The sequence below is a fragment of the Oncorhynchus mykiss genome, chromosome 7 (genome assembly GCF_013265735.2).
Source record: "Oncorhynchus mykiss isolate Arlee chromosome 7, USDA_OmykA_1.1, whole genome shotgun sequence".
Taxonomy (NCBI): domain Eukaryota; kingdom Metazoa; phylum Chordata; class Actinopteri; order Salmoniformes; family Salmonidae; genus Oncorhynchus; species Oncorhynchus mykiss.
Genome location: NC_048571.1, coordinates 46,775,236 through 46,792,430, shown reverse-complemented (window position 1 = coordinate 46,792,430; position 17,195 = coordinate 46,775,236). Strand labels below are relative to the sequence as shown.

The 17,195-nt window shown below is 43.0% G+C and overlaps 1 protein-coding gene across 1 annotated transcript in view; it reads right to left on the bottom strand.

Annotated features, from left to right (window-relative positions):
* Positions 1 to 17,195, bottom strand: part of itpr1b (inositol 1,4,5-trisphosphate receptor, type 1b) — a 140,447-nt gene that overhangs the window by 8,341 nt on the left and 114,911 nt on the right. The window contains 7 exon segments of the mRNA XM_036983368.1: positions 6,217 to 6,377; positions 12,673 to 12,838; positions 13,494 to 13,642; positions 15,545 to 15,637; positions 15,866 to 16,055; positions 16,141 to 16,305; positions 16,799 to 16,974. Coding sequence (XP_036839263.1) covers positions 6,217 to 6,377; positions 12,673 to 12,838; positions 13,494 to 13,642; positions 15,545 to 15,637; positions 15,866 to 16,055; positions 16,141 to 16,305; positions 16,799 to 16,974 — 1,100 coding nt within the window.

The window sequence follows — 17,195 nt, the reverse complement described above, 5'->3', positions numbered from 1 at the left end:
AAAAAACGAAATATCACATTTACATAAGTATTTAGACCCTTTGCTATGAGACTCGAAAATGAGCTAAGGTGCATCCTGTTTCCATTGATCATTCTTGAGATGTTTCTACAACTTGATATGAGTCCACCTGTGGTAAATTCAACTGATTCTGTATGATTTGTAAAGGCACACACCTGTCTATATAAGTCCCACAGTTGACAGTGCATGTCAGAGCATAAACCAAGCCATGAGGTGGAAGGAATTGTCCATAGAGCTCCAAGACAGGATTGTGTCGAGGCACAGATCTGGAGAAGGGTACCAAACCATTTCTGCAGCACTGAAGGTCCCCAAGAACATAGTGACCTCCATCATTTTTAAAATGGAAAAAGTTTGGAATCAACAAGACTCTTCCTAAACCTGGTCGCCCGGCCAAACTGAGCAATTGGGGAAGAAGGGCCTTGGTCTGGGAGGTGACCAAGAACCCGATGGTCACTCTGACAGAACTCCAGAGGTCCTCTGTGGAGATGGGAGAACCTTCCAGGAGGACAACCATCTCTGCAGCACTCCACCAATCCGGCCAATTTCCAGACAGAAGCCACATCTCAGTTAAAAGACACATGACAGCTCGCTTGGTATTTGCCAAAAGTCACCAAAAGGACTCTCAGACCATGAGAAACAAGATTCTCTGTTCTGATGAAACCAAGATTGAACTCTTTGGCCTGAATGCCAAGCGTCATGTCTGGAGGAAACCTGACATGGTGGTGGTAGCAGCAGCATACTGTGGCGATGTTTTTCAGTGACAGGGACTGGGAGACTAGTCAGGATCAAGGGAAAGACGAAAAGAGCAAAGTACAAAGAGATTGATGAAAACCTGCTTGAGAGCGCTCAGGACCTGACTGGGGCGAAGGTTCACCTTCCAACAGGACAACGACCCTAAGCACACAGCCAAGGCAACGCAGGAGTGGCTTCGGGACAAGTCTCTGAATGTCCTTGAGTGGCTCAGCCAGACCCCAGACTTTAACCTGATCGAACATCTCCGGAGAGACCTGAAAATAGCTGTGCAGCGATGCTTCCCATCAAACCAGACAGAGCTTGAGAGGATGTGCAGAGGAGAATAGGAGAAACTACACTAATACAGTTGTGCCAAGCTTGTAGTGTCATACCCAAGAAGACTCAAAGCTTTAATCGATGTCTCTGAGCTCTACGGACAATTCCTTAGACCTGATTGCTTGGATTTTGCTCTGACATGCACTGTCAACTGTGGGACCTTATATAGACCTGTGTGTGCCGTTCCAAATCACGTCCAATCAATTGAATTTACCACAGCTGGACTCCAATCAAGTTGTAGAAACATCTCAAGGATGATCAATGGAAACAGGATGCGCCTGAGCTCAATTTCGAGTCTCATAGCAAAGGGTCTGAATACTTTAAAAAAGCATTTTTTAAATATATTTTTTATAAATGTGCAAAAATGTCAAAAAACCTGTTTTCGCTTCGTCATTGTGAGATATTGTGTGAAGATTGATGAGGAACACTTTTTTAAAATCAATTTTAGAATAAGGCTGTAATAGACGCCTCACAAGTCCTAAACTGGCAGCTTCATTAAATAGTACCCACAAAACACCAGCCTAGAAGGCCAGCATCCTGGAGTCTCCTCTTCACTGTTGACGTTGAGACTGGTGTTTTGCAGGTAGTATTTAATTAAGCTGCCAGTTGAGGACTCATGAGACATTTGTTTCCCAAACTAGACACTCTAATGCACTTGACCTCTTGCTTAGTTGGGCACCGTGGCCTCCCTCCCCTCTTTCTATTCTGGTTAGAGACAGTTTGCGCTGTTCTGTGAAGCGAGTAGTACACAGCGTTGTACAAGATCTTCAGTTTCTTGGCAATTTCTCGCATGTAATAGCCTTCAATTCTCATAACAAAAATAGACTGACGAGTTTCGGAAGAAAGGTCTTTGTTTCTGGCCATTTTGAGCCTGTAATCGAACCCAAAAATGCTGATGCTCCAGATACTCAACTAGTCTAAAGAAGGCCAGTTTTATTGCTTCTTTAATCCAGACAACAGTTTTCAGCTGTGCTAACATAATTGCAAAAGGGTTTAATAATGATCAATTAGCATTTTAAAATTATAAACTTGGATTAGCTAACACACCGTGCCATTGGAACACAGGAGTGATGGTTGCTGATAATGGGCCTCTGACGCCTATGTAGATATTCCATTAAAAATCAGCCGTTTCCAGCTACAACATTAACAATGTCTACACTGTATTTCTGATCAATTTTATGTTATTTTAATGGACAAAAATAATTTGCTTTCATTCAGCATATATACACATAGACACACATACATACAGTTGAAGTCGGAAGTTTACATACATTTAGGTCATTAAAACTTTTTTTTTTTTTTTGTGAATTTTTTTACCCCTTTTTCTCCCCAATTTCGTGGTATCCAATTGTTGTAGTAGCTACTATCTTGTCTCATCGCTACAACTCCCGTACGGGATCGGGAGAGACGAAGGTTGAAAGTCATGTGTCCTCTGATACACAACCCAACCAAGCCGCACTGCTTCTTAACACAGCACGCATCCAACCCGGAAGCCAGCCGCACCAATGAGCCGGAGGAAACACCGTGCACCTGGCCACCTTGGTTAGCGCACACTGCGCCCAGCCCGCCACAGGAGTCGCTGAGACAAGGACACCCCTACCGACCAAGCCCTCCCTAACCCGGGCGACGCTAGGCCAATTGTGCGTCGCCCCACGGACCTCCCGGTCGCAGCCGGTTACGACAGAGCCTGGGCGCGAACCCAGGGACTCTGATGGCACAGCTGGCGCTGTAGTACAGCGCCCTTAACCACTGCGCCACCCGGGAGGCCCTCTAAAACTTGTTTTTCAACCACTGCACAAATTTCTTGTTAACAAACTATAGCTTGGGCCTCCCGGGTGGCGTAGTGGTTAAGGGCGTTCTACTGCAGCGCCAGCTGTGTGACCAGAGACTCTGGGTTCGCGCCCAGGCTCTGTCGCAACAGGCCGTGACCGGGAGGTCCGTGGGGCAACGCTCAATTGGCCCAGCGTCGTCCGGGCTAGGGAGGGCTTGGCCGGTAGGGATATCCTTGACTCATCGCGCACCAGCGACTCTTGTGGCGGGCCGGGCGCAGTGCATGCTAACCAAGGTTGCCAGGTGCCGGTGTGTCGGTGTTTCCTCCGACACATTGGTGCGGCTGGCTTCCGGGTTGGATGCCCGCTGTGTTAAGAAGCAGTGCGGCTTGGTTGGGTTGTGTATCGGAGGACGCATGACTTTCAACCTTCGTCTCTCCCGAGCCCGTACCGGAGTTGTAGCGATGAGATAAGATAGTAGCTACTAAACAATTGGATACCACGAAATTGGGGAAAAAAAGGGGTACAATTCAACAACAAAAAAACTAAAGTTATAGCTTTGGCAAGTTGGTTAGGACATCCACAAGTTGGTTAGGCATGACACAAGTCATTTTTCCAACAATTGTTTACAGACAGATTATTTCACTTATAATTCACTGTATCACAATTTGACTGTGGCTTTAAGTTGACTGTGGCTTTAAACAGCTTGAAGAATTCCAAAAAATTATGTCATGGCTTTAGAAGCTTCTGATAGGCTAATTGACATAATTTGAGTCAATTGGTGTACCTGTGGATGCATTTCAAGGCCTACCTTCAAACTCAGTGCCTCTTTGCTTGACATCATGGGAAAATCAAAAGAAATCAGCCAAGACCTCAGATTTTTTTCCACAAGTCTGGTTCATTCTTATGAGCAATTTCCAAACGCCTGAAGGTACCACATTCATCTGTACAAACAATAGTACGCAAGTATAAACACCATGGGGCCACACAGCTGTCATACCGCTCAGGAAGGAAACACATTCTGTCTCCTAGAGATGAACGTACTTTGATGTGAAAAGTGCAAATCAATTCCAGAATAACAGCAAAGGACCTTGTGAAGATGCTGGAGGAAACAGGTACAAAAGTATCGATATCCACAGTAAAACAAGTCCTATATCGACATAACCTGAAAGACTGCTCAGCAAGGAAGAAGCCACTGCTCCAAAACCGCCATAAAAAAAGCCACACTACGGTTTTGCTACTGCACATGTGGACAAAGATCGTACTTTTTGGAGAAATGTCTCTGGTCTGATGAAACAAAAATAGAATTGTTTGGCCATAATGGCCATCGTTATGTTTGTCGTAACCGGCTGCGACCGGGAGGTCCGTGGGGAACACCATCCCAACCGTGAAGCATAGGGGTGGCAGCATGTTGTGGGGGTGCTTTGCTGCAGGAGGGCCTGGTGCATTTCACAAAATAGAATGATTCATAAGGACAGAAAATTACGTGGATATATTGAAGCAACATCTCAAGAGATCAGTCAGGAAGTTAAAGTTAGGTCACAAATGGGTCTTCCAATTGGACAATGACCCCAAGCATACTTCCACAGTTGTGGAAAAATGGCTTAAGGACAACAAAGTCAAGGTATTTGAGTGGCCATCACAAATCCCTGACCTCAATCCTATAGAAAATGTGTGGGCAGAACTGAAAAAGCGTGTGCGAGCAAGGAGACCTACACACCTGACTCAGTTACACCAGCTCTGTCAGGAGGAATGGAGTGGGAAGCTTGTGGAAGGCTACCCGAAACATTTGACCCAGGTTAAACAATTTAAAGGCAATGCTACCAAATATTAATTGAGTGTATGTAAACTTCTGACCCACTGGGAATGTGAAGAAATAAAAGCTGAAATAAATAATTCTCTCTACTATTATGCTGACATTTCAAATTCTTAAAAGAAAGTGGTGATCCTAACTGACCTAAGACAGGGACATTTTACTAAGATTAAATGTCAGGAATTGTGAAAAACTGAGTTTAAATGTATTTGACTAAGGCGTATGTAAACCTCCGACATTAACTGCATACCCACACATATACTGTACACACATACAAGCTATTAACTTAGTTCTTGGTAAAAGTGTTGATCCATTGATAGCCCAAAGCCTGCATGCAGACCTGTATGAACCTCCTGATGCTGGAGAGCTAACATCTAAGCTGTGAATTCTCTAAACTCAGCTTCTTGCAGTAAATTACCATGTCTGAGCTCTGCAGAGAGCCGTGCTGCAGACACCTAATTTAGCTCCCAATCCAGAGCAGGAGGCCCCACATGATCAAACATGTTGCATGAGCCCAGTTGTGGTTGACTGTTCGAGTTGACGGGTCAGTGGATTCTAACACACCATGTGCCCTCTCTCAAGCAGAGGTCACTTTAAATCCTCCTTTGGACCACAATGTGTCCCCGACAAGCTCTGTTTGGCTCAGTAGGGTCCAAGGCTAAGAGGGGGTTAGTTAATCCCAAATCAGATGACTCCTCATAAGACCTCGCAGCACACCTCAAACCGAGAGACAGAACTGGGCCAAATAGTGCCTGAAAACTGTGTCAGAAGCCAACACCAGCACAACTGCATCAGGAAAGTTACCACTGTTGAAGAAGTGGCTTTCCTTTGACAGCTATAATTCTCCATGAAATCACTAAAAAAGCAATGGATAGCCTACTGACATTGAAGAACAGAATTTGAACAAAACTCATCGGGCACCAACATATTTTTAAACAATTCTAAAGACACCAAGGAATGAACTACCTCCCGTGTAGTTCTTCAGTCTAAATGTCAATGTATGTGTTCGAGATGCCTCCATGCCGTTGGAAGAGTAGGTAATTAGGTCTTCAGTGCAATAACCTCAGGCCTGGTTGGCATCGGAGACACAGCAGACATTGTGGGAGGGAGGGGTTTCCCACACTGTTCAGCAGCTATCACGAGGCTACCTCCTGGCAGTAACCAGACAGGGGCGATATCGATGGACCAGAGGGTGTAACACGGTAAAACAGGGTGGAGGATGACTTTTAAAAAGTCGACAATGTATTGATGCTTGTGGTTTTCTATTTCTGAAGATTTTTTTTAGATGTATTCTCACCACGGGACAGATATATTTAACTGCACGCCAAAATTTCTTTCTTTATCTAGTATAGGAGCTGACCTGCATTCGCAGGAGACACATTTGATCAAAGCTCAGATATGTGAGCCTCTCTGATGAAGTCATGCAGAACTGCAAACTCCCTGTTCAAGATATATTTATGACCACATCCCTGCCTATTTTGATGTGTAAAATCAAGAATCTAATTCGTAATAAGCTGGGTGGTACTATGCGTAGTAGTCTAGTCGTACCCTGATCATCTCAGCGACGTAGCTCTCTGGTCCTGTGTACTCTGTGGAGTCCTTCACCTTCACCAGCACTATGAAGAACAGGTAGTGCCACATGTTGTGCTCCACCTTGATGTGCTCTTCAAATGTCACTGTCTTGTTGTCAAACTTGTCCCTTTCCAGGCCTGCACACGAGGGAACATACAAAAAACAAATGGTCAAATAAGCAGACACAAATGCATGGCAGTTACTGCATGAGTCTGGTGATTGTCATAACCTTAGTTGGAATGACTGACTGCACAACAATAGCACGGGGAAGTTGCGTCATTGGAGAAAAGAACACAATGCATTTCAGAGGGAGAATAGAATAGGCCAAGGGACTTAGCACTCAACAGGTTCTCAATGTCTCACATAAGCTAGTTTTTTTTACATTCCCCTTTGTCCTACGGGGCCACCTATACATACAATGTTTGCACACATGACTGTAGGTCGCTTTCTGCATAAAAGCGTCTGCTAAATGGGTGGTTCAAAATATCTTTGGTATCTCAGATTGTTCTGGCAATTTTCACATAGGATCTTCATCTGGAGGAAGGATGTTTGAAAAGCTTTTTACATTTGCATCACAAACCACTTGGAGAAAATCCTTATGAAAGTGTACATTTGAGGCCCCTTTCAGACCTATACATGGCTCCTGTAAGACCCTATGATCTGTAAAACACACATGATACAGACAAAGGCATAGTGTCAATATATTCATCATAGTGTGCCCTAAATTATGCATTATGTATCGTTTCTGATTTTTTTTTGTCACATTCATTTAATAAACATTAAAACATAATAATATCTCCAAACTACACTTTTAGATTTTGTTAATTTTAAGACACAGTGTTTGATTTTAACAAACCTAAAGCAACGGTCAGTTTTAGGGCAGGCAGTAGTGCTATAGGTCTGGGGGTGTTTCAGAAATATCCTTGTCATTTTCAATGCTGGAATTATGAGTGCAATAGCTGGTGGTGGCACAAAAGGGCTCTGTTTTGATGAATAAATAAATGATAGGTGTGACGAGGGCTTGGCCACTCACTGGCCAAATCAATCAATTCATGGCTTAAAGGAAAATATATTTTTTTAAATGTAACTTCATATTGATCATCCCCAGCACTACCCAAACATCAACATGTGTGCAAATGGTGCATTTCTATGTTTTGTAGTAAAAAAGATAAGAGGAAGATAAGTGTTTCCAATGACATTATCAACCAATTAGTAGGCAATTAGTACGCAATGCCTACTCATAATTGGTTAAAATCACATGATGCACACCGATGATGTCATTGGAAACACGTTTCTTTTATCTTTTTTTTACTACAAAACATAGAAATGCGCCATTTTCACATGACCCATTTCAGGAAGCTAGGCGTATGTCGCACATCACTACTTCACAGGAGAGGCATTTGAATGTCTTTGCAGAAATGTCCTCGGTGAACTTCCTGTGAACTTTCTTGTGCCTTAATAACAAACTTGTATTCCGTCTGTAAATACAAATAAAATTGTTAAATTACGAGCGTATTTGGTTTAGTCACGGAAAAAGACAGGAACCTTCCTGCAAGCCATGAATTGGCTAAGATAATGGATGGGCTGGACATGCCGGAAGATGACTTTGGATTGGTCTGCCATGTAGCGCGCTTCTGTCTATAACTTTAGCTGCTCAGTATGTGTTGATAATCCTTTCTACCACGGCTATCTTGAAAGATATAATGTTAGCCATCGAGAACTACAAAAGTTTTGGTACTTTTCTCAACAACATTGATGCCCTGAATTTAGCAGGTGCTATTGACAGATCAGTTGGAAAAAGTTGTGATGGGCTACTTTATGCACATGTCACAGTCAGTGTGAACCGGAGTGACTTGACACAAAGCTGGCAAACAAGATGAAGCTACAAACAAAATTAAGTTAAATGGTTCCCGTCTGATGTGAAGTGTTCATCCATGTATACGTGTAAGAGTCCAGCTACATTTTCAGAAATTATATGTTTCTAATTTTGGCAGAAAGTCATTTTCATTGCAAGTTAAAGCCTACTGTTCGCTAACTAGCAAACGTTAGCTTGCTGACTCGCTAGCTAACGTTACGCTACGTGTATGATCGGTGTAGTAATATTGTTTGAATCAGAAACCATTTGCATTGCTAGTTGTAGCCTAATGTTAGCTAGCTAAAATTGAACCTAGTTGGTTAGCTTTAGCTACCTGCAGATTCATACCACAGAAACTGTATGACAATACGTTTGTATTGGTAGCAGTATGAGTTGGGATTATGCCGGTTCATTGTTTAGCGATGTCCATCACTCTCCTTCTTGGTAAAATAGCGCTTACACAGCCTGGATGTGTGTGGGGTCATTGTCCTGTTGAAAAACAAATGATAGTCCCACTAAGCCCAAACCAGATGGGATGGCGTATCGCTGCAGAATGCTGTGGTAGCCATGCTGGTTAAGTATGCCTTGAATTCTAAATAAATCACAGACAGTGTCACCATTAAAGCACCCCCACACCATTACACCTCCTACTCCATACTTTACGGTGGGAAATACACATGCAGAGATCATCCGTTCACCCACACCGCGTCTCACAAAGACACGGTGGTTGGAACCAAAAATCTCACATTTGGACTCCAGACCAAAGGACACATTTTCACAGGTTTAATGTCCATTGCTCGTGTTTCTTGACCCAAGTAAGTCTCTTCTTCTTATTGGTGTCTTTTAGTAGTGGTTTCTTTGCTGCAATTCGACCATGAAGGACTGATTCACAGTCTCGTCTGAACAGTTGATATTGAGATGTGTCTGTTACTTGAACTCTGTGAAGCATTTATTTGGGCTGCATATTATGAGGCTGCTAACTCTAATGAACGTATCCTCTGCAGCCGAGGTAACTCTGGGTCTTCCATTCCTGTGGCAGCCTTCATGAGAGCCAGTTTCATCCTACCGCTTGATGGTTTTTGCGACTGCACTTTCAAAAACATTCAAAGTTCTTGAAATGTTCCGTATTGACTGACCTTCATGCCTTAAAAGTAATGATGGACTGTTGGTTCTATTTGCTTATTTGAGCTGTTCTTGCCATAATATGGACTTAGCCCTATTTGGTAAAAGACAATCTTCTTTATACCACCCCTCCCTTGTCACAACACAACTGGTTGGCTCAAATGCATTAAGGAAATAAATTCCACAAATTAACTTTTAACAAGGCACACCTGTTAATTGAAATGCAGTCCAGGTGACTACCTCATGAAGCAAGTTGAGAGAATGGCAAGAGTGTGCAAAGCTGTCATCAAGGCAAAGGGTGGCTACTTTGAAGAATCTAAAATATATATTGATTTGTTTAACACTTTTTTGGTTACTACATGATTCCATGCGTGTTAATTTCATAGTTGTCTACAATGTGATGTCTACAATGTAGAAAATGGTAAAAATAAAGAAAAACCTTTGAATGAGTAGGTGTTCTAAAACGTTTGTGTATATAAGTTACCACTTCACTGTTCTGTTTATACCTTCTGTATCCTGTGCATGTGACAAATAAACGTACATTGTATTTGATATAGTGCGTGTTTACCAGAGATAGTAAAGTGAAGAACAACATGACCTGCACCAAAGTCAGTTTAGAAAATAGGCCAAGTACTAGATAGTGTATTTTTACCTTGAGTTTCCTTATTGTACGCTCCTGCTTTTACCACTTTTAGTCTTGAAATCTTTGGTTGTTTACTACAATACTCACTCTGTGTAGAACATGGCCTCACAGGTGAATCCTTAAAGAGATGGGTGGGGCCAAAGCTTAAGAGGGTGTGAAAGATGCTGAATGGGTGTAGACAAAGAAGAGCTCTCCAGTTGGCATACCAAAACATTCAAGGGCCAAAGTGGGGTTACAAGTTTATCAACTTTTGAAGCAGAATTACTTTTTCATTGTTCCTTAACTGTAGTGTATGATATACATTGGATAAAAACTATAGAGCTTTTATCCAATGTAAAACAAAAACACTATTTCAAATTTTGCTACATAGGACCGAATCCAGGTGGTGAGTCACATATGTTGATGTTGGGGTGGTGCTGGAGATGATGAATATGAAGTTGAAAATGGTTTAAATGTCCCTTTAATACTGTATGCTGTTGTCTCAAGTTATGTAGGTTGTTGACGATATTTGCATTGTCATCAACTCCAATTCGGCTTGGGGTATGGAATATTCTCTTCCTAGTCCATTGTGGATTGATACGGTTTATTAAATAGCATAGACTACAGTAACGAGTAACAGCAACAGTAAAACAAAATCATCCAGTGTTTGCTGAATGTATTTTTTTTAAATAATTGAAAACAAAAACTAAATTGTACCCCTTTTTCTCCACAGTTTTGTGGCATCCAATTGGTAGTTACAGTCTTGTCTCGTTGCTGCAACTCCCGTACCGACGAAAGTCAAGAGCCGTGCATCCTCCTCTTGACACAATGCCCACTTAACCCGGAAGCCAGCCGCACCAATGTGTCTGAGGAAACACCAAACACCTGGCAACCATGTCAGTGTGCACTGCGCCTGGCCCACCACAGGAGTCGCTAGTATGCGATGGGACAAAGACATCCCTGCTGACCAAACCCTCCCCTAACCCAGACAACGCTGGGCCAATTGTGCGCCCATGGGGATGGGTCTCCCAGTCGCGGCCGGCTGCGACAGAGCCTGGACTCGAACCCAGAATCTCTAGTGACACAACTAGCACTGCAATGCAATGTACAATAGCCTACATAGATAAAAAAAAAAAAAGTCCACTCAATATTTTGCTGCTCCCAAACTTGATATTTTAATCAAGCTTAGGTGATTAAGATTTATTTCAAAGCAGTCTCAAGAGCCAAACCCTATGCTTGGCTATGCTTGGTTTTTAATCAAATAAAAGAAACTGTTTCTATGTTGTTTCTAATGTATGTTTCTAAATACGAGGTTTTCAACTCTTGTTGTTATGGGCACTGTGCATCACGGCTGGATTGGCTGCGCTTCCGCTGTCAAAAGCCATGCCATCACCAACCGTGTTACCTGCTAAAACCAGCTTTTCGTTGGTCTTAAATATCCCCACCAGTGCTGCCTGAAACTGGCACTTTGGCACACATTTTTAGGGACACATCTCAGATATTTCCAACCCTCACACCTCAGAACAAGTGAGCTCATATAAAACGGGGAAATTACCAATCCTGGCACTAGGGAAATAGAAGAGGGTCGGCTTTAACAGGTCAATTGCAAATGAGTGTGCGTTTGACCATTGTGCTGGATTAACGGCAGCCAAAAATAGAGCCCATATTGTTTGGAACAATATACTCTACAAGTACATGACATTTCCAGAGTGGGCTCTCTGCTAATTCTGAAGGTATGATCAATTTATGTTGTATGTTATGATCAATTATTGTTTGGCTGTGATTGGTTATTGACCTATAATGTCAATTTCTATGTATAAAATTAATCATATGATAAAAGTACCACTCTGGAAATATGACTTGTGTGAAGAGTATTTTGTTACAAACAATATGTCTAAAAATAAGCTAAATCAAAAAGAGTAGTTTTGAGATATTAATATTTTTTATGTTGAATAATTGAATGTGAAAATTTGTATTTCAGAATCTAGACATTCTCCATATTTGATAGAACACTATGAGGAGTATAATGTGCCGAGATGTTTTATGTCTGTATCATGTACCGTTCACAGATACAAGGGTCTTACAGGAGGCATGTATGTATAGGTCTAAAAAGGGCCTAAGATGCCCAATTTCATAATGATTTTCCCCCAAAAAATGGTTTGTGATACAAATGTAAAAAGCTTGTTAAGAGATACAAAAATATATGCTCTCCTCCCGATGGCTTGGAATCATCCTATAGTAACACCAACCTGTTACAATCATGCTTGCAATATCTAACATGGAATGGAAAATGTTTTAAAATGGATAGGCTACAGTAACTAAAGCTGCAGTAATAGCTTGTATATGGCGATGTGATCCAGTACATTGCCATTGCATTGCACAGCACACCAACATGGTCAAGAATCTGCATTGGCAACGGGAGGAAGTTACTCCTACACATCAGCCATGACTAACCATTCTGGTTCTGGGAAGAGAAGGCGTTCTGTTGTTTACACTGCTGAGATGTGCAAAACAGCCCCCATTCTGCCACAGGCCAGCTGTGAGGCATGCAACATTAACAGCCTCAGACAGGCTTAAAGTGCAGGTTGAGACCACTCATCTGCAATGTCTGTTCATCCTCCTCCAACGCTCGCTGCACTGCAAACCTTGTTCTGAAATTGCACTGCTTCCGACTCTTCAGACCACAAACACTAGTCATTCCAACCCAAGCTCAAAATGGTAGCTACCACCATGATAGCTTAGCAGACAGTCTCAGGCCGAGCGTCAGCCCACTGATCACTAGCATTGGACACAGGCCAGAAGAGCCAAGCCAGGTCCAGGTAGGGCCACTCACCGCAGATAAAGCATGTCGTCTTCAGGACTTCCTCTTTTTTTTGCTTTTCACTCCTGAGGTCGGCAAAGGTGTCGATGATGACTCCGAAGATGAGGTTGAGGACGATGATGATGACCAGGAAGAAGAAGAGCAGGTCATAGATCACCCTGCCAGCAAACAGAGGCTCCTACCAAAGACACAGAAGACAGAAAAAAAAACGTTTGATAACACATCTGAACATTACAAATAGTCAACTGTCAAAGACGACTGTGGCTAAGAAACACGACTACAGCAAAGTTGTCCCAATAATTGAGATTGTAATGAAGCTAAAATGTATTTGTTTCTTCCCAAGTCTGGAATTGTGGGACATGTAAATGTTTTGGTGTTGTTAGGGCTGTGACGATTATGGAACGATTACTTGTCATGCAAATGGACACGGTTATTGTCATATTTGTCATTTTTGTTGAAAAATGTTTTGAACTTGTAATGCATCTTTGAAAACAAGCTACAAATACAACACAGCTTTGGTGACAACCCTGTCTCAAAAACGAATGTTTTTAACCGCTTGGAAGTTTTTGAAATTAAGCTTCTCCCCCCCACCGTGCCATTCTGCTCATAAAACAATGACCAACTTTACCCACTTTGTGTAAAAAATAAAAAACTGCTATTGGGTAAACTAGTATATCCACTTCAATATAAAGTTGAATCCCCACTTCTAAAATGAATGTAATAAGACAATTATTATTTTTAGTTCACGGTTATTGTCTATAATTGTCAGTAACACAATTATAAGATAAATGTACCAGCCTTAGGTGTTGTGTTCAACATGGGCATTTGCGTACCTCTTTGGATGGCTTCCGCAGGACGTCCCCCACACCACCTCCACTCCTTAGGCCGTGACTCAAGACAGTGACAATACACATGAGTAGAGAGTCACATGACCGCTCCTTGTCCTCGATCACTACTGCCGACGGTTGGGTGGCTATGGCAGCTACAGAGGGACATCGGGGACATGTATTGCACATAGTATATCCACAACAAATCCACAAACCCTTTTAATCCACATCCTCTAACTCAAATCCACATTTCTCATATACAAGACCTCATAGCTAATTCTGCCTTGAGGAGAAAACAATAACTCGTCAATTAGGAAAATGTTGTGCAAACAAAACATCTCACTCAATAGAAACGTCCACTGCCTGTCTCATCCCAGCACAGGAACCACAGACAATACCGATCTGACCCTTCCAAACTGTTCTCACAAAACAACAAGTCACCAGACAAGCATCATTAATTTGGATGGTGGTGATGGTGGCGGTGGCCTCCATGAGGTTTTAACCCAGAATCCCCAGAGCCTGACAAGGTTCATACAAGGTTGTCTGAGCACATTAAGGCAGCATGTAGGTCGTCTTTGATTTGGGAGATTTTTCTAAAGAAGTCTTACAGGGTCCGTTAGAATGCCTGGATCCCAACAAGCTGCCCCCTGCGCCCTCTCAGAGCGAACCCGTCAACCTGCCCTGGGCCTGAAGGCAATTAACCCCTGACCTCTTCTCCCCTTCTTCTGGATCCTGGTCCTCCAGCAGCAGATGCACACGGCATGGCCTAAGTCCCTGTGTGCTTCCCCTAGCCCAGGGTTAGGTGTCTTGCTCAAGGGCACAGACAGATTTTTCACCTAGTAGGCTCAGGGATTCAAAATAGCAACCTTTTGGATACTGGCCCAGCACTCCTAACCGCTAGGCTACCTGCCATTTATCTACATGCCAACTGTGCACAACAATGCCTAATTTATCATAACCATTACAGATAACAAATCCTAATTGCAAAATGTCCTCATTGAGAAAAAAAAAGGTGCAATTTAAGATACATTTATTGAACCCGTAATATCAACTGTTTATATTACACCGTGGAACACAATCTTCAAAAAGGCAGTAGCCTCAGCCATGCCGCTTGCTTGTAGCCTTATGTTAGGAATCAAAAGGACTACATAAAAGGTAGGTTAAGTAAGGGATCACGGCGCTTTGTAGTGGCAAAAGAAGTGATGCGAGATTTCTGCTGCTTGGCCCCCTTCTTTGAATGTTTCTTTGTGCATATGATATCTCATGGAGCTAGTTGTGCTGTTTTTTATTTTTTATATTTTTTTACCTTTATTTAACTAGGCAAGTCAGTTAAGAACAAATTCTTATTTACAATGACGGCCTAGGAACAGTGGGTTAACTGCCTGTTCAGGGGCAGAACAACAGATTTGTACCTTGTCAGCTCGGGGGTTTGAACTTGCAACCTTCCGGTTACTAGTCCAACACTCTAACCACTAGGCTACCCTGCCGCCCCTGCCGCCCTAGTTGTGCTGTGATAGGAGAGCTTGATATTGCATAGTTTGCATTGCACATGGGTCAAATTTCATCAGTTTGATCAAAATACTTTGAAACCTCACACCATTTGGCGGCCATGCTGATAGTGCCCACTTCTCGCTATGTGCTTGAAACAACCCCCCCAAAGCCAATCAGAAGCATTTTCCATCAAATATTTGCCATTTATATTTTTCAATTTTAAATATTTAAAAAATCTTAAATAAATAAGTTGTAATGTGATAGTTAACCCCGCTCTATCTCAATGTAACACATTTAACTTTGACAAGAGTTATGAAATACATTTGACAAATAGTTCTACAATATTTGAAAAGAAAAAAGATTTCTAGTTAAAGATGGAGTTTTGATGTCATTCGGGTACTCATGCCCCTCCCTAAACCAGTCCTAATCTCATGACTGCCCGGCCGTACACATTTACGGCTCAGTGGAACTATGGGAAGCTTCTCCTCTGGAGGGGGGTAGACTTAGGGGTCTGTGAGGATGCAGAAGCCCGCGCACACACATTTTCCTTTCTCTTGAGCACATACCATCCACAACAGCTTCTGTGGAGCAGTTCTCCCCACTGTCCTTCCGACACACTTCTGCTGATAGGAACTCTCCCACCATACTGGCTCCACTCTCTGCCAAACAGGAAAACATAGGGTCAGGAGAAACTTTTGTGCCTTTTTTGGCTCAGCATTGTCTATTGCAAACGAGGGACCATATTAGGCCTTACAGACTTAATTTACAGCAGGAAACCTGGTGCAAGTTTTAAATGTGACTATCAGGGTGGGGAGGATAGACTGAGGAAGCCATTCTGTTTGGGAACTTTAAGTGACATAGTGACATAGCCTGCTCTTTGACCTTACCAAGTGTTTTATTAGGTATCCTGTCAATGTTAAGGAGAAAGTCATCCTGGAAGAAGATGTAGCCCACGATGGAGAAGAGGTAGACCAGGATGAGAGCCAGCACGGCTGTCAGTAGGATGGAGCGGCCATTACGGGTTACACTCTTGATCACATTCAGCAGCGTCTCCTCCCTGTACACCAGGTCAAAGAGCTGCAGGAGAGACAAGAGAAAAACACAGCTTAGTGGGAAGCAGGGGGGCTGAGTGATTGAGTGAGTGAGTGAGTCCAGTTCTTACCAGCAGACTGTAGAAGAAGACATGGACGAAGACGCCCAGACTACAGATGATCAGGTAGAGGAGGTGGTAGAGGAACTCGACATCCATGATCATGGCCTTGTATCCCCGCGTGAACGTCCCTCTGTTCCCCACGAAACTCATCAAGAAGATCATCTTATTGCCCACCTGAGGAACAGTGGAAAACATGGAGGGATTGAGCAACAACTTTGCCAGGTTAATTTAAAAGGTAAACACTGGCATGCAAAAACAAAGTAGGGATATTCAGAAACAACCAGGCATAGAAGACAAACACAACCAACTTAGAGAGACTGGCATAGATACAGGTCAACAAGAGGTGGACTTGAACACAGTGAAGTTGACTTAAAAATATGTTGTGTAAAAGCATGAGTCATGCATCTATCCAACAGGTATTTATTCATTAGAAGACATGTCATTTAGTGTTTAGTTGGCCTGGTTGACAAGAGTGCCACAGCTCTGTGGAATCCCACAGTGACGCACTACACACCTCACCTCACATACGGGCGAGGTGAGGACACTGGACGGGGTGTTTGAGGGCACAGAGGCTACTGTAACCTAACGTGGCAGGCGTAAAAGCAAGGACCCAGTGACCAGAAACCCATCCAGCCACAGAGGCACACACACTTGCAGACACACTTACGTTGAAGGCCCCTAGGAGGAAGAGGGTTGGCTCCAGGCCCACAGAGAAGATGAGGCGGAGGATGGTTGAGGCGATGAGGACCCGGACGCCGTGGGGCTGGGGCAGGATGATGACAATGGCCAGGGACACCAGCATGGCGATCCACAGCAGAGCTGACAGGTGACCATCCAGGGTACCTGGAGAGAGGAGGTGGGAGAGGAGAGAGGCAAGAGTAGGGTTAAAAAGGAGGGAGGGATGGGACGTGGATAGTGTTGTCCATGTAAGATGCCTACTATAATATACCTACAGTGACACATAGGTTTACTGTAAATTACATCACTTTTAAAAGTAGATCCAGTTAAAGATCTGTTTACATTAAATGTTGATTCAAAAGAAAAAAGCAGCCAACACTACAAGC